This window comes from Capsella rubella, unplaced genomic scaffold (assembly GCF_000375325.1).
Source record: "Capsella rubella cultivar Monte Gargano unplaced genomic scaffold, Caprub1_0 scaffold_6, whole genome shotgun sequence".
Classification (NCBI taxonomy): domain Eukaryota; kingdom Viridiplantae; phylum Streptophyta; class Magnoliopsida; order Brassicales; family Brassicaceae; genus Capsella; species Capsella rubella.
Window position 1 is genome coordinate 12,140,835 of NW_006238918.1, and position 23,654 is coordinate 12,164,488.

Here is a 23,654-nt window from a genome sequence, read left to right on the forward strand (position 1 = left end):
TTTCCTTTGTTGTGGTTCATGTTTTGGTTAAAAGCATTATTTGAATTTTTTTTAAAGTAAAAAAACTGCGTCTTCTCCAAGGGTGCTTAACCGTTATTTATAATACAAATATAGATGATTACCAAAAAAAAAAAAATACTAATATAGATTATACAAAATTTAAGAAACTCATGAAAGTGATAAAGAAAAATATGCTCCAATGGTAAAAGTTGTTAAAAGGTTCTTAAAATTTAAAATTTGAAAATCAAAATGCAGTCCAAAACATACTCCAACTTAACTTGATACACACTCTTGCGCTCTTGAGTTTGTGTCAATTATGCAGTCTAAAATTTGCTTCAATGTCATTGGTGCTTTAATAATCTTTTAGAAAATGAATCAGATCACTACAAGAAAACATAAGGAATTCCGACGAAAACATTGGTCGGAAATATTTCGAGTAATTTCCGACTAATTTCCGACAAAAAACCAAGGAAAATGAATTAGTCGGAAATTAGTCGGAAAAGTAGGACAATTTTCCGACGATAAGAGCCCAGGCTCACCATGTCTTACAATGACTTCACTCAGCTGAGGAATGTAATGCCTATAACCAAATCAGAAAAGAAAACGTGAGCATTTAAAGTCAGATGAATGGATTAGAAAATGCGAGATAAGATTTGGTCTTTTTTACCGGCATAGCTCTCCCCAATTATATATAAAAGTCCCTGCCTTTGTACTCCAGGAACCGCTCAACCCATTTCAGCAGAAATTTCAGTGAGTCTTGGGATGTAAACTATAAACCACTTACCAAGAAGACAATGACCTTAAAGCAGCTAAATCATTACCAGTTCTCTTATCAGACGAGGTGTTTGAGTACGAATAACCACCTCCAACTGGCGCATCAAGGAACAGAGTATTCGCAGCTGCACAAAGAAAGAAAAGTAACACGAAAGCTTTTAAGCTTTTTTGAATCATAGCTCTCTAGCCAACATACTCTTAGCACATCTCAGCTCATCATTACCTTGGATCCAAGAATATTGATTAAGGTGAAGAGTCTTCTCATCTCAACAAGATTACAGAAAACTCCCTAGCAATCTTATAGAATATTTCATTTACATACAATCTATGATTATACTAGAGTCATCTAAATTCGTTATGTGGCACAAAACCAATAACACCCCCTAAATTAATTATATAATTAAAATTAAACTAATCAAAGCAATTCATTAACAACTTTGAACAAAATAATTCTTCCACTAGAGAATCCTTATCGAGAGTACTTAATCATTAAAATAGTATTTTATTAACAATTGTTAATTGTATATTGTTTGGAGAACCCACATTTTGGAGAAACCAAATTTTGAGCAGTAGAAGCAGGAACTGGTTGTGATGAAACTGCTGGAGTTGGTCACAATCAAAAGGAACATGCTAATCTCTGAATTTCACAACACAAGCCAGGAAACAAGCTAAAGTCTGTGAATTTCAAGTTTAACATGAGAGGTTGTAGCACTACAAAAAATACACTATGCATTAAGATTCAAGTATGCAAAGACTACACAACAAACAACCCGAATCAAATAGACCACACAAGGAACCAATATATTCAAATTAGCATTAGACCACGCAGTACACAGATTCGAATAATTAAAAACCATGCAACAACTAACATATTCAAACCAACCATATAAGCCCATTAACAAGCAGTGTGCTTAGGTTTTTTTTTTCTAAAGCATAGATCATACCAACAACAAAAATAGTTCAAGTCATGGGTTCCAGTTTATAGACTATGCACCATCCAACGAATATATTGAAGTCTCTAAACAATTAATTCAAAACACATGATTAAATCTAGGCATACAAGCTGATGAATCAAGCCATGACTTAAACGTATTTACAACGCAAGCAACGACATATTCAAGTTGTTAGTATTATACCACACATCACACAATCAGGCAAGCAAATACCACATAATAAACAACAGATTCAAGTATGCAAAGACTACACAATAACCAACTAAACCAAGTCATAATCACCGAGAATGTGGATGTCTATAGCTTTGGAGTATTTATGCTAGTTTGGTTGATCGTGTTGTACATTACGTAAAGTTTATATTCTAGTAAGAAAAAAGATGGCTGGCTACACCAACTATAGAATAATGCATGGTCACCCATGCCAAGTATCATATTGTACACCCAGGTACACGAACTAGATGTATTGCATGGCCACATGCATCAACTATACAACGTCATGTAGTCAACACCATAAACATAAAACTCTGGTACACCGGTCAACTGATTCTGGCGTTGACCGGTGTTGACTTCGGCATTGACCGTTTTTGACCAAAAAAATATTAAAAAAAGTTATATAATTTTTTTTTTAGTTTACGTATCAACTATAGTTGGCATGTGTAACCAATTTTTTTAGTTTTTTAACAGTATAAAAAATTATATAAAAAAGAAATTTTGAATATTTTTTTGTCAAAAACAGTCAATGCTGCAGCCCTGTAAGGTTGCTATGTGGCGGGATGTGTCATGTGGCGGAATCCCACTGGGCGGTTTGTTACAAATTTTCTCACCTAACCTATTAGAAGACAACTTCATAGGCTTTTCCAACCATACTTGAAACCCTACATAAACAAGTTGAAAATATTAGTTTATTTTAATAAAATTTAACAAATACCGAAAGTTTATAAAAAAGAGATTAAATAGAATATCTGAAAATAGAACAATCTAGTATATAAAGATTTAACAAAGAACAAATGTAAATTTTGAGTGCTATAAACAAATTGTCAAAAATGATTGGGTGATGAATAGTTTTTGAGTATTTGAGTTTGGGATAATCAGTGAACTGTCTTATTTATAGATACATTTAGTCGGTTGTGGTATTCATTGATTTGTCAAGTTTTGGTAAGAATTAATATATTAGAATTTGTAAGAGATTTTATTATTTTTAATTAATATGTTAATTATGAAATGCAGGAAATCTTTTGATATATGATTAGACCTACATTTTTCGAAAATATATAATTTAAAAATATACGAAAATAAAGATTTGCAAAGACTTAAATATTTATTATTTATAAATAATAATAGCAAATGAAGTGTTTAATCGAAATTTTAGATAATTAAAATTTTACTATAGTTTATTAACATCTAACAATCTATATTTTAGGAACAAACATTTAATGGGTTTAGATATCTTTATAATTCAGTTACCTTAATATACGTTCTAATCTTTTTTTTTCAAAAAACAAGTTAAATTATTCTATTTGTTCTAACTAAAGTTATATGTTTTACACTTTTTAATTATATATTATGCTCACTTTATTGAAAATGCTTTCCTTTTAAGTAGATGATTATGTATTAGGAAATGTACATTATTAGTGAAAAGATTTATTGTATTGATTTACCAAATTTGATTCATTGAAATCGGTTTCTTATAAGCATAGGTGTTATGTAATATGTATTTAGATCATGATTAATTGCTTGTTTTATTTTAGGAATGTTGGTTAATTATTGATTAAATTAATTTATTAACTATATTAAACATTAGTAGATGAATCCAAAATAATGAATAAATTGTTTGCTATATTTTAGGAATGTATTTTAAAGAGTGATTATATTATTTAATCTTCTCCAAGATTTCCGTCGATGGTTTAGGTGTAGCATTAAATTTTATGAGTTTAATTTGTTTCTATATAATTGTTTCTATAATTAAGGTATTCGGTTATGATGATGTCGAATTAAATTTTATGAGTTTAATTTTTTTATATAGTTGTTTCTATAATTAAGGGGTTTCGGTTATGTAGTTTTCTTATAATTACGTTGGTTTTGTTTTACTTTTTTTTTTTATTGTATAAACTATGATTAACTTATACAAAATGGTTCCCTTTTAATAGTATAGATATTCGATGAGTATAATTTAAGTGAAGAAAGGAAATGATTTAAATCAGTATGGGAAGGCCCAGTTCGCAATTACTAGATTCGGCCTAGTTAGCAATTATTGAGAATGTGTTATTCAAGAGTCTCGGTGTGTTACTCTGGTCAGAAAATGTGAATTTACAGGTTAATTAATGAAATTGACCCGACCCAGGTTGTATTCTGTTCCAATTTTAACCTTAATGAACCATAATTTTTTGTTGTTTTCTTTGAAAGCAAAACCGGAAATCTAGGGGTATGTCTTGGTATTGTAGAAATTGTACTTCTGTTATACTATATAGGGGATAACTTAAAAAGATTTGTAATGGATATAGATATATTAATTTGTAAGAAAAATTGATTTGAAAAGTTTTAGTAATTTCTTTTGTATTTACATTTTCTCTAAACTTTTATAAATTGATTAGATTTTCTTTCTATTTGGTATTTTATATTTATAAATAAAATAATAATAGTAAACATAATATCAATAAAACTAATTCTGAGTTAATGTTTTATTTTTATCAAATGAAATTAAAAATTACTATCATATTTAAACATTATTAATTAATTCAAATGGTAGGGGTAATATTAGAATTTTATTTTTGGTTTGAAATCGTTGGTAGGAATTTACAAAAAGTTAAATAAACGAAGACTTTTTATAACAAAATTAAATTAACAAAGTTTTTTAGTCTAACTAAAAAAGTACATGTATTAATCGTCCAAAAAAATAATAGATGGCGAATTTTTAGGCTTTTCCCCTATTTCATAAATATCATATAAATACTTTTTAAATACCTAATAAAACAATTTAAAAATCTTATAAAATCCTTGTAAAGTTTTTAAAAACCTTATCAAACTCTTTTAAAACCTTTTAGACTAATATTCTGTACACGCTTAGTGCATATTATGCATTAAGAAATTGAGAGAACGCTAAAAACTATTATCCAAAACTACATTAGACTATATGACTCTTGAACAAACGTGAATACGTGATGTAATATGTACCACTCAATATCAATTCCTTTACAAACAAGAAAATGTATATAATTATGTGTTTTTTTTATTTTATTTTACTTTTGTACATTCAAGTTAAAATATATATATATACAATAAAATAAAAGGGAGTAGAACTTTACAATTTTCGATAATGACTATGTTGAAAACTTGAATCTTTATTTTCATTTTTATCTCGTAATTAGATTAATATTGCACTAATCCTTTTGTTAAATGTTTTTTATAAGAATTTATTAGTGCATAAAACAAAGACATTTCAAAGAAAAATGTTAACATGTTGAAAGTGGAATAACATTTCCTTAAAACCAGATCCCAACGATTATTTTCTTTATTGATGTTCTTGTTGCGAAAAGTTCTTATTATTGAAAATCTATCATACGGTGTGACAACAACATATAATAGAAGATAGTTATTATAAACTCTATCCAATTAAGAGTATTTTCTGCTTTGATGATCCTCCTATTCAAATTTTGTGAACAAATGTTATAATTTTTTTTCTTTTATTGATTCCAATTAATAATATAATACAATAGACTTGATCACACTTTATCAATGAGAAATTAAAGAGATACGATCTAATCATATTCCTAACTATATAAAATCTTGAATTTTATCCTAAAACAAATCCAAGAATAAACAAAAACATCACCAACACAAGTGTTCAACAACTCAAAATCAAGTAAAATGCACTACATTAAAAATGCATTTATTTGTTAACCTTAATTCATGTTCTTAGACAAATGTGTATAGAAAATATAATTTAGTTGCATCCGAAAATTAGTTTAAAGATACAAAAAAAGAAAAAGAAAAAGAAAATTAGTTTAAAGATGAACCAACCTTTTGAACATGACTCCTTTTAGACAATTTTCAAATCCGGTTTGGTTAATTCCGGTTTGGTTAATTCCGGGTCAATACAATCACAAACTTTTGAGTTTCCAAATTTTTCATTTTGCGTCCCCCAAATTTTTTTAAAAACCCGCCTCTTCTCTTCTCGTGTCTATCTAGAATCTTCCCTCTCTGGCTCTCTCTATATCACTATAACCTAGGGCAATCAAAACACATCTCTCTCCCTCTCTGCCTCTCTCCCTCTCTCCATATCTCTCTCTGATCATTTTGTTCTCATCGGAAATGGCAAGTGACGGCGCTGGTGTTCCAAAGTCGAAACCTTTAGCGGACGAAACCCTCGATTCCATCACGCCTCCGCACGTGACTGGTTTCTCCGGCGGCGAAGCCGATCATCTCCCTGTTTTGGTCTCATCGGACATGGCGAGTGACGGCGGCGGTGTTCCAAAGTCGGCGGATGAAACCCTCGATTCCATCGCGCCTCCGCACGTGGATGATTTCTCTGGCGGCGAAGCTGATCATCTTCCTGTTTTGGTCTCATCGGAAATGGCGAGTGACGGCGACGGTATTCCAAAGTTGGCGGATGAAACCCTCGATTCCATCACGCCGCCGTACGTTGCTGCTGACGGCGAAGCTGATCATCTTCCTGTTTTGGTCTCATCGGAAATGGCGAGTGACGGCGACGGTGTTCCAAAGTTGGCGGATGAAACCCTCGATGGCATCGCGCCTCCGGACGTGGCTGATTTCTCCGGCGGCGAAGCTGATCCTGTTTCCGGCGTCGTGGGTCATGAATCTGGTGATGAGTCTATGACTGATGCTGATGAGGGTGAGAATAGAAGGAAGCGACAGTTACCGAGTGGTGAAGACGATGTGGTGGATGGAGAAATCGCGAATCTCGATGTTGATCCGTTTGGTGGAAAGTTGAATTGTTCTTTGTGCTCTCAGTTGCTTGAAAGACCCGTCTTGGTTCGTTCTCTCTCTTGCTCTCGATGTTGATTCTGTGACTCGTTTTATTGTAAAGTTGGAACCTTTTTGTTGTTGTAGTGTTTCGATCATATGATTTTGTTGTGGAATGATCATGAGAAAGCAAAAAGGAGACATTTTTAAAGGGCTCATCTTAAGTTTCTTGATGTTGATGTGTTTGCTCTTTTTGTGGATTCTAGGGTTATTCTTAGGGCTTGTTAATGTAGGGTATGCAGTGTGTTTTCTTTGAATTTTTGACTGGTTTTGTTGTAAAGCTCGAATCTTTTTTTTGTTATAGTGACATGTTACTAGATATGATTTGTGTTGTGAGTTTGGCAAAACATGAACATGACCAAGAAAATGAGATTTTTGACGTTTATATCTAATGTGTTTCTTAGATTCTTTTACCCGTTTTCATATCTTAGGTTGAAACTGTATCTCTAGTCTATTTGAGTGTTTCTCCTTATTTGTCGAATCTCATTTATTGTATATGATCTGTTTACACTTGAGCTACTACTTTGAGCTTGTAGACTGCCACAATTAAGATGCTCGATATTTAGAAATTCAGCAGTGGAATCGTTTCTTTGTGCTCTTTGTTATATTATACAGCGGCATTGACTTTATTGTGTTGTGATAAAACTGTATCTGAAGAGATACCATAATTGCAAAGTTCAATTATGCACAAAAGTTATGTATGCCAATACGTTTTTTATACTTGTTTTGGTTGGATTAGTTATTTGGGAGTTATCATTGTGTTGTTGAAATGTTGTGTGCACTTTTATTGATGGTATAGTTATTCTGTTTTTGTGTTTGGTTCCTTTCATGGGCTGTTTCTTTCTGTTCATGTTTAACAAGATGGTGTTCTTGTCAAAGACAGTCATGATTGTATATGATTGATTACATTTTTTAAGTATTGTCTTCTTTTCAATGTAAGTATTTTTGACAAAGATGAGGCTCTTGATTAAGGCTGATGGTTAATCTTGTATGTGTTTTTGTTTTTCAGACACCATGTGAACACAACTTCTGTTTAAACTGTTTTGAAAAGTGGATTGATCGAGGGAATACCAGTTGTGCAAAATGCCGTAGCCCAATTCCTGACAAAATGGCAAGCAATCCTCGGGTGAACACGTTTCTGGTGCCTTTTATCCGTACTGCAAAATCTTTTCCGTTGATGAACAACCAGGATGGTCTAGAGCATGCCATTAAAAGCAAGCGCGCAAAGAAAACTGCGACTTCAATGATGTATGTTACAACACCATCAGATCACTTTGGTCCTATACCTGCTGAGAATGATCCTATCAGGAACCTAGGTGTGTTAGTTGGTGAATCCTGGGAAGACCGAGCAGAGTGTCGCCAGTGGGGGGCTCACATTCCACATATTGTTGACATTGCGGGTAAATCAGATTACGGAGCTCAATCTGTAGCACTCTCGGGACGTTTTAAGGATGACGTGGATAATGGTGAATGGTTTCTATTCACAGGAAGGTTTGTTTCTCATTACTCCTAGCTTTTAGTCCATTTGACTAATCCTAATCTTGTAGATGTTACTTCTCTCATGTTTAGTAGCTATATATTGTCCAATTTGTTGACAGCCTTTTTTGTTTGTTCGTCTTGAATATGTGCCAATGTGTCTCAGTGGCAAGGGATTCGAGGATCAGAAATTTGAAGGAGTGAATGAAGCTTTAAGAGTTAGTTGCAAATTTGGGTATCCTGTTCGAGTTGTCAGGTTAGCAGTTTCTCACATTCTCTTGATTGATTAAAGAATAGGTTGTTTGTATTAGGTTATCCTCTTGAGTTACAGGATTGTCCCTTAGATGCAGCTTATAATTTCAGTTGCCTTAAATAGGTCTTACAGGCAGAAGCGTTCTGCATATGCCCCTGAAAAAGGAGTGAGATATGATGGTGTTTACAGGATTGAGAGGTGCTGGCGCATAGCTAGAATGAATGTACGTATTTGTAACTAAACAACCGAAATTTTTCACATGTTCTGTCCTGACCTATTCTTATGTTTTCCTCAGGATTCTTTTAAGGTCTGCCGTTATTTGTTTGTGAGATGTGACAATGAGCCAGCTCCGTGGAACAGGTTTGATCTAGTTCTTGACAACACTCTTTTCGATATATACATCGTATTTGAAGTTTAATATTGTGACATATTGCAGTGATGAGCATGGAGATCATCCAAGACCTTTGCCTACTTTTGAAGAGCTTAATGAGCCCACAGACGTGTTTGAGAGAACGGAGAGTCCAGCATGGGATTTTGATGTAAGTTCCAAGACATCTTGATCACTTTCCCGATTATAACAGTTAGCAGATATCAAATTTGCTTCTGCATAATCAATTATATTGGTAACCCATCCACTGTACATATATTGATAATATACGCTTATTTGATCAGGAAGGTGAGGGTCTTTGGAAATGGATGAAGCCTCCACCTGAGAGTCAAAAGTTAGGTCATGATTCGGACGAAGATTCGGGTGATGAATGGGAAGAAGATTTGGTGGAAGATGAGAGCATTCAAGAGAGGTTCGCTTTGGAATGTCTTGCCCTCTATGTCGCCTTCAGGCTCAGTGTTTCATCATCTACCGTATACCGTGATTAGAAGAATCACAGGCAAATAACTTGACTCTTTTTGGTTGGATCCCTTAGTTATCTCTTTTTGGTACCAAAACACTCCTCTCTTATAACTCTTTTAAGTCGGGGCATGTACTTTTTGTATATTACAATCTCTCCCGGCTTCCTGAAAAGGTTTATGTGAAATATTTTTAAAACCTGTTGGATAGTATGGAGACATGTATGGTCCGTTCGACATACACCTCTCTTCTCCTTTGATAGTTCTAGGCTGCTTAGATAAACGAAACCTTAACTCGTTACACACCTCGACAGCTTAAAGCCTTTGTCGATTTTGCGAGTCTCCTCTCTCGCTACTCGCTACTACCTTGTTCTTCACGTCAAGGTAAATTGCTTAGAGATTAGCCTTGAGGTTTCGAGTTAAACCTTCACCACATCAGAACATCATAAACTCCGATAGAAAAACAAGTCTCTTACTCCGTTAGAAAGTAAGAGTGAAAAGTTTCAGTAAGAAAAAACAAAAGCTATAGCTGAAGCTGAAGAAATGTTTTAGCTAGACATAATGAAGATAACATCTTGCTTAGATATGATTGATGATTCAATAAAGGGAAAAAAAAACCCTAAAGTTTGTCATAATTATAAAATTAAAGTCTACTGCTTCTTTATATACCCAATCCAACATATAATTTTTTTAACTGTAAAATCTAAACCCTAGCTATATATTGTATAAACTCAAACTGATATATAATCTCGTTAATTGTAAACTCAAGTAATTTTTTTTGCAAGAAAACCCTCCACATCAAATAAAATGCACGTCAATACTATGATCTCAAAAGTCATCCGCAATATAGTCTTTTTTTGTACCGAAGACATGGCCATTTGAAAATCTTGTTGCTTTGATAATAAAAATATGGCAAGACATTCAAATTAATTTTTAATTAAAATGTATCTCAATCCTAACAAAATATTTTTCTTGAAAAAGAGATAATTGGCATAGTTGATTTCAGACGACTCATTTTACAAATGTTTTGGTTAATTCCGGTTCAATGCACTAGATAATATTCCGTCAGTTGTAGAAAAAATGATCTCTTGGCCATATTTTATTTTCAAAAATTAGATGATTTTCTCACAAATCTATGCAAAATTAATTAGATTTTTTTTTATTAATTTCAATAATTTGTATTCTACATATTGTTTTTTCATTGGTCAAATTGTTTATATATATTTTTTTGTTTACTCTTGATTTAATATTTATTGCAAATTATGAGAATTATTACAATGATGATTTTATTACCGATAATTCTGTCCGATCCTATTAGATTCACTACAGATTATACTTTTTTATGACTAAATTTTATTCTCTATTAAAATAAGCAAAAATGAAATAATTTATTATAGGACGGAGGAAGTGAACAGTCAACGAGTTTAGATTTTGATTTTCCTTTTTAATTTTGCGTTACCCAAATTGTTTTAAAAACCCGCCTCTTCACATTTCGTCTCTCTAGGTCCAGTGTTATACACACTTCTCTCGCTCTCCGAGCTTTTTGCCTATTGTTCTCAATCGGAAATGGCGAGTGACGGCGACAATGTACCCAAGTCGAAACCTTTAGCGGATGAAACCCTCGATTCTATTGCGCCTCCGCACGTGAATGATTTCTCCCCCGGCGAAGCTGATCCTTTTCCTGTTTCCGGCGTCGTGGGACACGAATCTGCTGACGATCCAGATCAGAGTGAGAATAAGAAGAAGCGACAGTTACCGAGTGGTGAAGAAGATGTTGGAGATGGAGAAATCGCGAGGCTCGATGTTGATCCGTTGGGTGAAAACTTGAATTGTTCTTTGTGCTTTCAGTTGCTTGAAAGACCCGTCTCGGTTCGTTCTCTCTCTCTTGCTCTCTATGTTGATTCTGTGACTCGTTTTGTTGTAAAGTTGGAACCTTTTTGTTGTTGTAGTGTTTTGATCATATGATTTTGTTGTGAAATGATCTTGAGAAAGCAAAAAGGAGAGATTTTTAAAGTGGGCACCTTTAGTTTCTAAGTGAAAAGTTGAGTCTTGACTCTTGATGTTGATGTGTTTGATCTCTCTCTGGGTCCTTGCTCTTTGTATGGATCCTAGGGTTGTTCTTATGCTTGTTAAGCTAGTGTATCTAGTGCGTTTTCTTGGATTCTGTGACTGTGTCTTGTGTTTTCTTTGATTATGTGACTCGTTTTGTTGTAAAGTTGGAATCTTTTGTTGTAGTAGTGTTTTGATCATATGATTTTGTTGAGAAAGCAAAAAGGAGAGATTTTTGAAGGGTGCACCTTTAGTTTCTAAGTGAAAATTCGAGTCTTGATGTTGATGTGTATGATCTCTCTCTGTATGGATTCTAGTGTTGTTCTTATGCTTGTTAAGCTAGTGTATCTAGTGCGTTTTCTTGGATTCTGCGACTGGTTTTGCTGTAAAGTTTGAATCTTTTTTGTTATATTGTCTGATCACTGTTACTTTTGTGAATTTGACAAAACATGAGCATGACCTAGACAAAAAAGAGAGATTTATATAGGGCACCTTTAGTTTCTTGATGTTGATGTGTTTGCTCTCTGGCTCCTTGCTCTTTTTGGGGATTCTAGGTTTGTTCTTATGACTTGTTAATGTAGTGTATCTAGTGTGTTATCTTGGAATCTTTTAGGTTTTTTGGGCTGAAAATCTGAAAATCTTTTAGGTTTTTTAAGTCTGTTTACACTTGAGTTACTACTTTGAGCTTGTAGACTACCACAATTAAGATGCTTAATATTTACAAATTCAGCTGTGGAGTCGTTTCTTTGTGCTGTTTGTTATATTATACTACGGCATTGACTTTATTGTGTTTTGATAAAACTGTATCACAAAGTAAATATATAGATTCCATAATTGCAAAGTTCAGTTATGCACAAAAGTTATGTATGCCAATACGTTGCTTATACATTGTTTTGGTTGGATTAGTTAGTTGGGAGTTATCATTGTGTTGTTGAAATGTTGTGTGCACTTTTATTGATGATATAGTTATTCTGTTTTTGTGTTTTGACACCGTTTATGGGCTGTTTCTTTTTGTTCATGTTTAACAAGATGGTGCTCTTGTCAAAGACAGTCATGATTGTATATGATTGTATATGATTGTTCACATTGTTTAAGTATTTTTGACAAAGATGAGGCTATTGATTAAGGATGATGGTTAATCTTGTATATGTTTTTGTTTTTCAGACACCATGTGAACACAGCTTTTGCTTACGCTGTTTTGAGATGTGGATTAATCGAGGAAATAACTGTTGCGCAAAATGCCGTAGCCCAATTCCTGAAAAAATGGCAAGCAATCCTCGTGTTAACACGTCTCTGGTGTCTATTATCCGTACTGCAAAATCTTCTCCGCTGATAAACAACCAAGATGATCCAGAGAATGCCGTTAGAACCAAGCGGGCAAAGAAAACTGTGAGTGGAAGGATATATGTTACTATACCATCAGATCACTTTGGTCCTATACCTGCTGAGAATGATCCTACCAGGAGCCTAGGGGTGTTAGTTGGTGAATCTTGGAGTGACCGAGCAGAGTGTCGCCAGTGGGGAGCTCATTTTGCACATATTGCTGACACTGCGGGTAAATCAGATTATGGTGCTCAATCTGTAGCACTCGCGGGAGGTTTTAAGGATGATGTGGATTATGGTGAATGGTTTCTATTCACAGGAAGGTTTGTTTTTCATTATCCGTAGCTTTTGGTCCATTTGACTAATCTTAATCTTGTAGATTTTACTTGTCTTATGTTTAGTATCTATTGTCCAATTTCTTGACAGAATTTTTTCTTTGTTCGTCTTGAATATGTGCAAATGTGTCTCAGAGGCAACAGAAGAAGTAGCGAGGAACAGAAATTTGAAGGAGTGAATGAAGCTTTAAGAGTTAGTTGCAAATTTGGGTACCCTGTTCGAGTTGTCAGGTTAGCACTTTTCTCACATTCTTGCTTTTTTTTTTTTTGCCATTGAAATTGGTTCTTGATTGAATAAATAATATGGAGTTAAGCTAAGCTTGCTGCAATTATCCTGTGAGTTACTGGAGTATTCCTTAGATACACCTCATAATTTCAGTTTGCTTAATTAGGTCTTACAGGCAGAAGCATTCTGCATATTCCCCTGAAGAAGGAGTGAGATATGATGGTGTTTATAGGATTGAAAAGTGCTGGCGCATAGCTAGAATGCATGTACGTATTTATATGTTTGCAGGATTGGCGCATGTTCACATGTTCTGTCCTGACCTATTCTTATGTCTTCGTCAGGATTCTTTTAAGGTCTGCCGTTATCTGTTTGTCAGATGTGACAATGAGCCAGCTCCTTGGAGCAGGTTTGATCTACTTCTTGACAACACTCTTTTTGATATATACATCCTATTTGAAGTTTAAGGTCATGACTTATTGCAGTGATGAGCATGGAGATCGTCCAAGCCCTTTGCCTAATATTCAAGAGCTTAATATGGCCATAGACCTGTTTGAGAGAGAGGAGAGTCCAGCATGGGATTTTGATGTAAGTTCCAAGACATCTTTGATCACTTTCCTGATTATAACAGTTGGCACAATTTACTCATCCACTGTACATATATTGATCATATACGCTCATTTGATCAGGAAGGTGAGGGTCGTTGGAAATGGATTAAGCCTCCACCTGTAAGTCAAATGGCAGTTCATGATTCGGATGATGATTCGGATGAAGATATGGATGAAGAGGAGATAAATCATATGAGGATCTATTTGGGATGTCTCCTCCTTTATGTAGCCATCATTCTCAGTGGTTCATCTATCTTAGACCGGGATTAGAAGAATCACCGGAAATTAACTTGGTTCTTTTTGGTTCAATCCCTTAGTTATCTCTTTTTGGTACCAAAACACTCCTCTCTTATAACTCTAGTCTTGGAAACTTGAGTTTCTTTGGTTTTCGAAGTCAGACTTGGTCTTTTTGTATATTGCAATCTGTCCCGGTTACTTAAAAAGTTTCATTGATGGTTTTGAACTTACCAAGCCATTCTTGTTAATGAATGATCAGAATTGGTAACATTTGGTTGTTTATAGGATTTGGTTTTAGTTGGAAATAGGATAAAGGACAGAAAATTTTATGTTTTTAAGTGAAAATTTCTGAAACCTGTTGAAACAAACTAAGATTGAGAACAAGTGACTAGATTGCTATGTCAAAGGTCGTTGCAACACATTCTTTCTTAAGTTACAAACCAAGTTCTACTGTAAAAACGATGCAGACATGTATGGTCCGTTCGATATACACCTCCATCCTCCTTTGTTAGGCCACTTATAAACGAAACCTTAACTCCGTTACTCACCAAGTTGATGAATTTTCACAGGATATTGCTTAGAATTTGAAATTTGGGTATGAAGATTAGCATAATCTTGTTTGAATTTCGTTTAAGTTTGGATAGAAATCGGCACTTTTGAACTTGTATGGGTATAAAATGCCCTTTTACCCTTTGTGGCTGAGAGCTAAAGCCTCGAACTTTAACATTGGACGTCATAGATACATGTACCAAAACGTTCATTAATAGAAGTGTGACATGTAATTTCAATCTTAGATGTTTCGATACACATGTTCTGAATCATTATTTCATTTTGGAGATTGCTGACTCCAAAATATGTTCTAAGATGCGAGTGAATGTTTCCTTTTTAAAGAACGAAGAGGCTAATCTTGATTCTCTCGATCTTGTATATATTTTCCATATAGAATTAGGCAAAGGAGCCTAGACACAATACAACATCTTTAAAGAACTAAGACCAGCCTCAATGGAGGGGATTTTAAGCAAATCTTAACTTCAGATTTGTGAAGAAAATTTCTAATATAAGGATTTTTTTTCACAAATCTTAACTTAAGATTTGCTTAAAATTCCCTACATTGAGGATGCTCTAAGGCCAATCATTATTAATGGGTCTCTAAGATTTGTTAAGAAATGGTTCTTATCTCAGTAATGATGGTCTTAGGCTAAGCATGCATTAAAATTACAATGTTTCTTCACCTGCTATTTTGTTTTGAGTTGAAAAAAGTTGCTTTTGTTAGAATATAAAATGAAAAGCTTAGCAAAAGTTGTCGTGTGTGTAGATTTGATCCAATCAGTAAAAAGGACAATGAACTTTTTAGAAATTGTTAACCATCGGAAAATTGGATGTTTACATTCAAATCTTTTCAAATTAATATTTGATTATTAATCAATTTTTTTTTGTATCCAATTAGGTTAGTGCGTAATAATACAATATTTTCATATTATTGGTGAACAATAACTTTTTTTTCAAACTATGTATAAACACATGCAAATTTAGTATTTTACGTTGAACTACCACACTGCCTTATTAGAATGCGATGAGAGTTTGTGATATGAAGAATTAGTATTTAATATTGATTACAATTGTTTATATAAAGAATAGAATGGTATTCTTGTTAACCTAGTTTCCATAAGTATAAACCATAGTAATTATTAACAAATATACTAAAGAATTCTACAGCTCAAAATCTACAGCCAAAACCCAAAGCTAACCAATCAAGGGCCATATTCTGGATCATTCTATATATATGTCTAACCTCAAGTTTGGAAACGTTTATAATGTATGCACATAAAATACCAATTTTGCGTAAGTTGGTGCATGTTTATCTACCATATACAGTAAAACCTCTATAAATTAATACTCTATAAATTAATAAATTTTGCTGGTCCCAAATCGGGTCAGTGTAAAAATTAACCAAATTCGGTAAGATAATAAGATAATAAGTTTTTTTGAAATCTTTATGTAAATATAGTCCCAAAAATAAAATAAATTAATAATCACATATATATAAGTAGTTATGTTGAAATATGCTTTTAGATATTTCTAACAATGAATTTCTCCTAGCCCTCATCTTTATAAAAAAAAAAGATTTATGTTATATATTTAAACTATAATCTTATAATATATTCCATAACATCATAAAGTAAGCAAATTTGTTTTCATGTTTTCTATTTATAAATATGCATCATATTCATTTTTGTTTTGTTTTATAGGATGTTAAAAGATAACAATTGAGGTATTAATCATAAATTTTTGAATTTATGTGTGTACTTTGTATAGAAGTGAATTTATTTATAAATTTTTAATTCATTGTTATTTTTTTAATATAAATATAGAATTTAATTCTAAACTATAAAAATTTATATAATCTTAAAGACTATTCTTGTTTTGTAAAATTGTCCCAATCCATAATTTCAAAAAATTTAAGAGTGAAAATACCACTATAAATTAATAATTATTAATTTACACTATAAAATAATAAATATTAGTTTATAGATAAATTAATATCACTATAAATTAATAAATTTTTGTAGTCCCAACATTATTAATTTATAGAGGTTTTACTGTATATGTAATATACTAATATCTAATTAGATCTTGTACATGTAATATATAAAATTGGAAGAGGCATCGAATGATCTTTGCCTTTGGTTTCCCTCATTTATTATTTGAAATATTGATATTGCTCTTGGATATTGACTAAATATATGTATATAATATGTATTACTATTTAACGGGATCAAAGGTGACACATGTACTCAAGCAACCAGATAAGTTAATGGAAATAGGACATATCACAAAACTTGAGTGGTAGAATTGCTGGCTCTTAATTGCAAACAGTTTGATAGCAACCCTCCTTTCTAAAATCTTATATTTTAAACCAAAAGAAAAGAAGAAAACTAAGGCCATGAATGTTCCGTAATTTTTTTGTTTTTGATTTTTGGTTTTTGATTTTTGTAGTTTTTTTTCTGTATATATTTTAGTTTATACAAAATCTTGAATAGTAAGTTTTTTAGTTTTTAGATTTTAAATATAATTATTTATCAAAAAGGCTTTTAAGGTAATTAAAATTTTAATTTTAGTTTTTGTTTTAGGCTTAAATTTATTTTAACAAAAATCTCACGTAAAGTTTTATTGGAATCCACAAAATTTGGTTTTTGGTTTCTTAATATTTAGGAAATCTACTTTTATTAAAATCATGAATGGATAACTAACTATTTTCTGCAAAATCAAAAACCAAAAACTAGTTCAAAATCTGGACATATTGAGTTTCTAGTGTTTATGATATTCTCAATTTTATGCTACCTTATAACATATTGAGTTTCTAGTGTTTTAATCCATTCACTATACATTTTGTTTATACAAGTTGCATATATGATAATCTCCTATAGCATTAGTAAAAATGAATATGCACAAAAATATAAAGAGACGACATATATATAAATATAAATGTGATCTTATCTCATCATAGTGTATGGATTTGTAGACATACTGACTTTCTCCGGATCTTGAACACATACATATGCATTGTATGTTAAACAAACTAGACTTTCATATAAGCCAGTTAAAAATGCTCTTTCACGTATAATTTTTTGGGCGAGAGTAATACTAGAACGAGCAATTTGTTAGAATATTGTTGTATACCATTTGTTTTGGAGGCCTTAAATCCTTGTTTTAGCTGGCTCTACTCAAGACTGGTTTTGCGTAAGTGTGTACTCGATCGCATTTGTATTGGTAATGTATTATGTGGGAGATCACTTTGTAATAACGATGTAGCCTGAGTTTACTCTTAAAAACAAAAAAAAATCGTGATATTTATAGTCATGGGAAAATATTTTAGTGTTATTTAGTCTCTCAATGATTTACATAGTAACATGTGGTGCTTTGAATATATATAGTTTAAAACCAAAACTCACCCATCGTATCAACAGTTCAACTTCAACTTTGTGCCAGATGTCTCAGCAGCAAATCAGAATTTACATGATTGTATTTGTTTTGTTTGGCCATCTTTGTTTATTATCAATTCATTCATTTTTAAAAAATGCAACTGACCCCAATCACAAACTTCAATCAGTACATACTGTTGAAACATGATACAACTATACTATTCACTGCCATGTGTCCTCCAATTTTGTTATTAAATCCCTCACTCAATAATTTACATATTGCTTTAAAATTTTGTCAAATTTTTTTTGGATTGTTACCTTAACTACCTAACTAATCAGAGATGTTTTAGATTTTGATTGGTACCATTTGTATTGCTATGGTATGGAATATAATTAATGGTTTACATTACCAATTAAATATGTAATATGAAAGTAGTTAAAAGTAACGATTTTCACGATTTTGGTATCTTTCGTTTTCTCTATCCGCTAAAATATGGTAGATAGAAAAAATAATTACGAACACCAAACTGCAAAATTGGTTCAAATTTTCAAATATTTTTCTTTGATTTCAAAAATCAATCCATCATCTTTCATCTGATTTAAATTAGTACATATTTTTATTTTCTAGAGAAAAAAAAATTAAAACGAGAAAAACAATACCTACAATATCAACAAAAACAAACCACCACCACCAAAGCTTTGCATGGGTTATAATGCCAAATATTTCATTTCACATCAGTGGAAGTTTCTTGTACTCTCCACGAGAGCCTAAAAGCAATAAATGGTCTTTGTTTTTTCCCTTTTAAGAAGCAATACTCCTATTTTATTTTACTAAACAACATAACACAAATTTTATGCCATTGTCACACTCACACACATGAGTCACATACATTTTTATTATAAGTAAATAAGTTGAGTGCACTACTTTATATGGTACAAAGAAAGAGCCTTTCTTCCTCACTTCACCATTCTCTCTAGCCTCCCTCGTGATTAGTTCTTCAATCAAAACTAAGTATTGGTGTGAGTAAAGATGGGTGTTGAAGGAACAATGGAGTATATATCTGACTTTTTAAAGAAGAGGAAGAGGAAAAAGAAGAAACAAATGCAAACGGTAGCTCTCCGAGTGGCTCGTATCGATTGTGAAGGTTGTGAACGTAAGATCAAACATATCCTCTCCGGCGTCAAAGGTATGTAGTTCAACGTGTGTTAACTAGTCATTGATCCATTAATAGTTAGGTAACTACTACTAACTACAATGTTGGTAGAAGCCTTGGATCAAGTTCTACATATATACAGTAATATCCACTACTCTCAATCTTTAAAGACAGGAAAATTTTGTGTGCATTAGCAAAAACATATGAAAGAGTTACAAAGTTGGTCCGATTCAAAGATTCATATAATATAACAAGTACTTTTTTTTTATTTTTTTTCTCTCAAATTTCCTTAGAAATAAGGATGCATATAATATAACAAGTATTTTTTTAGTTGAATATAATTTTACATTCATTCAGAAAAAAAAACATATAAAAAGCTAGGGTATTTGAAAATATATATAAGAACTTCTAGAAACATTAGACCGGCTTGATTTGTCTTCATATTATAATATATAAAAAGATCATATGATCCTACTAAATTGTTCTTCCTACACAATTTATGGAATTTGAGTTTGGATATTTACTATTTTGATCTTCCCACACACAATTTATGGACTCATTACACACAAAAAAAAAAATATTATGGACTTTTTTAATACTCAATTTATGGACTCGTTTAGATAAAGAAAACAAAGAAATAGACTCGTTGGATGTTAGAAAATGTGATTTCTATGAAAAAAAAAATATGAATAATGGATTTTATTGTCATTGGACTCGTTTTGAGCAGGGGTGAAGTCAGTGGACGTGGACGTGAAGCTACAAAAGGTAACAGTAATGGGATATGTAGACCCAAAGAAGGTTTTAGAGGCAGCCAAGTCAACAAAGAAGAAAGTGGAGCTATGGCCTTATGTTCCCTACACAATGGTGGCGAATCCTTACATATCTCAGGCTTATGACAAGAAGGCACCACCAAACATGGTTAGGAAAGTCCCCGACACGGCCACGGTCAATGAGACCACCGTCGATGATTCTTACACCATTATGTTTAGTGACGAGAACCCTAATTCTTGCTTTATCATGTAAATCAAAGAGTATGTGTGCTTTTTTCGTATAAGTTAAGTATATAGTTATAGTTTTATACTATTAATGATTTTGGTAATAGTAGTAAGAATCGTTGTGTGGGTTTGGTTTACATGTTGTAACGTGACAAAATCGAAATTTGAATAAGATGTTTTGTTGATGATGATGAATATGTTATGTTATGAATATTTTTGCCGATGATGATGAATCATTCAGTCATAACATCGCACCCAAATCGGATTAATACATTCGATATATGATATTTGATGTTTCTGTGAATCGCTCCATCGAGTTTGCAAAAGGTGAAAACAAAAGCCACAAAGAGGAATGAGACAAAAGACTCAAAACCATAGAAAAAAGCTTTTGGAGAGTTTGATAAATTAAAAACTGCCTTAACGACTGTGAAAGCATTTGGAGAGTTTTGGGCGTATAGTTATTGGGCCTATATTTGGGCCTGGATATGGATTGTGCTGCAAATGAAACTCTTTCTTCATTTTTTCTAACTTAAAAGTGGTTATTGGGAGATGGATTTGCTAGAGTTGATTGATTTTTAAAACTTTTATGGATTTACCAAATTTTTGAGTAATTCTTTTCATATATTTTTGTAGATTCCCATTGACGGTCATGGATTTTCATTTACCTATTTTTCTCTAAAGTTTTCTCTTCATGTTAATACTCCATTCGTTTCATAAAAAATTGTTATTTTGACACATTTCACATAAATTAAAAAAAATATTAAATTATACATATATATTCTTATTTAATAACTTGTTAATGGTTTAATTAGCTTTAGGTTGAGGCTAAAATTAGGAAATTTAGTGTAAAAATTACATTGATAATGTAGAATGACACTCTTTGTCAAACAAGAATAAAACTCTAAATGACACTCTTTGTGAAACGAAGGGAGTATATAACTTTTTAGAAAATTTTCAAATACTAGGGGTCTAAATGGTAACATAAGTTTGAGGAATTTATGAGGAAATGTTGTGGAATTTGTTTTGGTTGTACATTTAGGTTTGTGGAATTTGTGTAGAATTGTTTTGGAATAATTTTGTTTTTTTTTGTTTTAGCATAGTAATCTTTTTGATTTATTAAATTTTATCTATTTTTTTTTGCTTACAAAATTTATTTACCATATTTTGTTTGCTTATAAAATTGGTTATGACATGATTTGTATTCTGAAAAATGTTTTGTCTAAAAAATATGAACTCAAAATTTAGGGAAAAAACAGAACAAGTTTTTCTTGCCAAAAACTTTGAAACCTTGTATTTTCAAAAAAAAAAACATTATGGTTGCAGTTTTGGTATCGTTCTAGCAAACCCATGTTTTTTTTTTCTAATATAAAAATCCGGATATGTGCTGTAGAATTTTGTTTTGGTGAATATAATTGTGAAAACTGGAATTATACCATTTTGAACATAGAGACATTGGGATAAATGATTTGATCAAAATTTGCAAAGTAGTGATTAACACAAAATGTTGTTTGGTCAAGATTCTACTAGAATAGTAGGAACACTATGAATTCTTGTTTTGGCCAGACAATTACATAAAAAAAATTTTGGAAGAAAATTATAAAATTAATTTTTGATCATTCTCAGTTCAAAATAATCATTCCAAGTTCTATCTTCTCGGCGATATCCTCTTAGAATTAGAACTTTTATGTTTGGATATCTTAACTAGTGCACTTTAGCTGTGATTGCAATCGCCATCAGACCTAGGTCTAGAGATAGGGGATTGGTTCCCCCCCCCCCCCAAATTTCAAATTTCTTTTATAGTCTTTATATTTTGTAATAGTTTTTATATTTTCTTTTGTTTTGAACCCCATCAAATTTTGAATTTTTGTTTTAAAAATTTTAAAATTCTAAATCTGTATTATAAACCCCTTAAAATTTAAATTTTTTTGTTATTTCTTCAGGAAAAAGCCTGAAAATTCATCATCTATTATTTTTTTTGGACGTTTAATACATGTACTTTTTTTAATTGGACTTAAAAAAATATTTATTTAATTTTGTTATAAAAAGTCTTTAATATTTAAATTTTGGTAAATTACTACCTACGATCTCAATTCTCAAACCAAAAATAAAAATTCAAATTTCACCTTACCACATGAATTAATTATTAATGTTTAAATAATATGGTAGTAATTTATAATTTTATTTGATAAAAATTAAAATTTAACTAAAATTATTTTTATTGATATTATGTTTGCTATTATTATTTTATTTATAAATAAAAATATAGGGGAATTGTCTTACATACTATGAAAATATGTATTTTTCCAAAAAACCATTACATGTTTTATTTTCCAAAGATACCACTAAAATACATTTTTCCAAAAATACCACAAAACTAAAGCTAATTTTTTAAACATTCAAAACTAATTTCTAAATCATAAATACTAAACCCTACCCCTAAAAATTATACCCTAAATAATTCTATATCAATATAAACAGCTGAAAATATGCCAAAGTGTCATCAATTAAATTGGTAAGTTTTTAATCGTTTGAGATATGAAGTTTTGGGTTTAATATATTTTCTAAATATATTTTTAATTTTCTTTTTCTTCTTAATAAATCAACAATTAAGTGTACTAAAATAAATTTGCTCGTGGTTTCCTAATCTCTAGCGTCAGCTTTGAAAGTAGTATCTACATATATTCACATGTCGTTTTTAGGTTGAACTGCAAATAACCATCATATATGCACATAATACCATATATTGTCGTTTTTAGGTTGAACTGTAAAACGAAACAAAGCATCAAATAACCAAACTAACCAAACTGCAAATACACAACAGAGCACCTCAATTTTCAGCTGTTTTGTTGAGTCCACCTTATTGTCTTTAACCTTCCCATGAGGCATGAGCCGTATCCTTGGTTTCATCTTTGTATCAGCCTTCAAACTAACATGAGCTTTTAAGACGTATCAAAAGAATTAGAAAAACTTCTAATCTCTGCAAATATTATAATTGATTACTCTTACTCATATGGTTTTGTTATGATGATGGAAATAAAAGAAAAATTTGTACCTTTATAGAATTTAATTTTCGCAAACCTAATCGAACAAATCAACAGCTGAACCCAAAAGGTACATGTCAATCTATCATCACTATGAAAAATAAAATAATACAATAAGTTAAATTTGATATAAAGAAAAGAAGCCATGGTTATATGTACCAAGGTTATATGTACCTAGAAGTATTCTCAAATAAACTTACTTTTTATATATCAATACAAAATACAAATTCTGCTTTCGTTTGTTGTTAGCTTCAAAAATATTAATATAGATTCTAACAATAAGATCTATTTTTGTTTTATTTTTTATGTCAGTCCAATTCCTATGGATTCGGTAAGCATATATAAAAAAAAAAATGTGTCATGCCAACACGTTGTTGCTATTAGGAAGAAGATACTATATATGCACATAATACCATTTACGACGATAAAATATAATTTGGTTCATTAATTAGAACAAAAATCATGGTTTATATTAAATATGCTA

The 23,654-nt window shown here is 31.7% G+C and overlaps 3 protein-coding genes across 3 annotated transcripts; all 3 read left to right on the forward strand.

Annotated features, from left to right (window-relative positions):
* The first annotated feature begins 5,977 nt into the window (after nucleotides 1–5,977).
* Nucleotides 5,978–9,494, forward strand: LOC17883763 (E3 ubiquitin-protein ligase ORTHRUS-LIKE 1). Its single transcript, XM_006287310.2, has 7 exons — nucleotides 5,978–6,716; nucleotides 7,717–8,198; nucleotides 8,350–8,439; nucleotides 8,560–8,659; nucleotides 8,732–8,796; nucleotides 8,873–8,975; nucleotides 9,109–9,494. Exons 1-7 carry the CDS (start codon nucleotides 6,036–6,038, stop codon nucleotides 9,310–9,312), a joined length of 1,725 nt encoding a protein of 574 aa, XP_006287372.1. The 5' UTR covers nucleotides 5,978–6,035; the 3' UTR covers nucleotides 9,313–9,494.
* A 1,281-nt stretch (nucleotides 9,495–10,775) lies between these two features.
* On the forward strand, nucleotides 10,776–14,338 carry LOC17882406 (E3 ubiquitin-protein ligase ORTHRUS-LIKE 1). Its single transcript, XM_006289722.2, has 7 exons — nucleotides 10,776–11,151; nucleotides 12,496–12,977; nucleotides 13,125–13,220; nucleotides 13,382–13,481; nucleotides 13,557–13,621; nucleotides 13,698–13,800; nucleotides 13,902–14,338. Exons 1-7 carry the CDS (start codon nucleotides 10,849–10,851, stop codon nucleotides 14,088–14,090), a joined length of 1,338 nt encoding a protein of 445 aa, XP_006289784.1. The 5' UTR covers nucleotides 10,776–10,848; the 3' UTR covers nucleotides 14,091–14,338.
* Nucleotides 14,339–18,949: 4,611 nt separating this feature from the next.
* On the forward strand, nucleotides 18,950–20,266 carry LOC17883133 (heavy metal-associated isoprenylated plant protein 24). Its single transcript, XM_006289007.2, has 2 exons — nucleotides 18,950–19,167; nucleotides 19,862–20,266. The coding sequence occupies exons 1-2, from the start codon at nucleotides 19,011–19,013 to the stop codon at nucleotides 20,155–20,157; spliced, it is 453 nt and encodes a 150-aa protein (XP_006289069.1). The 5' UTR covers nucleotides 18,950–19,010; the 3' UTR covers nucleotides 20,158–20,266.
* Nucleotides 20,267–23,654: the final 3,388 nt, after the last annotated feature.

Bases quoted from the DNA above. Each gene is read 5' to 3' on its own strand.
- LOC17883763 (XM_006287310.2), top strand. From the start codon at position 6,036: ATGGCAAGTGACGGCGCTGGTGTTCCAAAGTCGAAACCTTTAGCGGAC. The intron at 8,199-8,349 runs GTTTGTTTCTCA...AATGTGTCTCAG, and splicing joins TGGTTTCTATTCACAGGAAG to TGGCAAGGGATTCGAGGATC. The intron at 8,660-8,731 runs GTACGTATTTGT...TGTTTTCCTCAG, and splicing joins GGCGCATAGCTAGAATGAAT to GATTCTTTTAAGGTCTGCCG.
- LOC17882406 (XM_006289722.2), top strand. From the start codon at position 10,849: ATGGCGAGTGACGGCGACAATGTACCCAAGTCGAAACCTTTAGCGGAT. The intron at 12,978-13,124 runs GTTTGTTTTTCA...AATGTGTCTCAG, and splicing joins TGGTTTCTATTCACAGGAAG to AGGCAACAGAAGAAGTAGCG. The intron at 13,221-13,381 runs GTTAGCACTTTT...TTGCTTAATTAG, and splicing joins TACCCTGTTCGAGTTGTCAG to GTCTTACAGGCAGAAGCATT.
- LOC17883133 (XM_006289007.2), top strand. From the start codon at position 19,011: ATGGGTGTTGAAGGAACAATGGAGTATATATCTGACTTTTTAAAGAAG. The intron at 19,168-19,861 runs GTATGTAGTTCA...CGTTTTGAGCAG, and splicing joins TATCCTCTCCGGCGTCAAAG to GGGTGAAGTCAGTGGACGTG.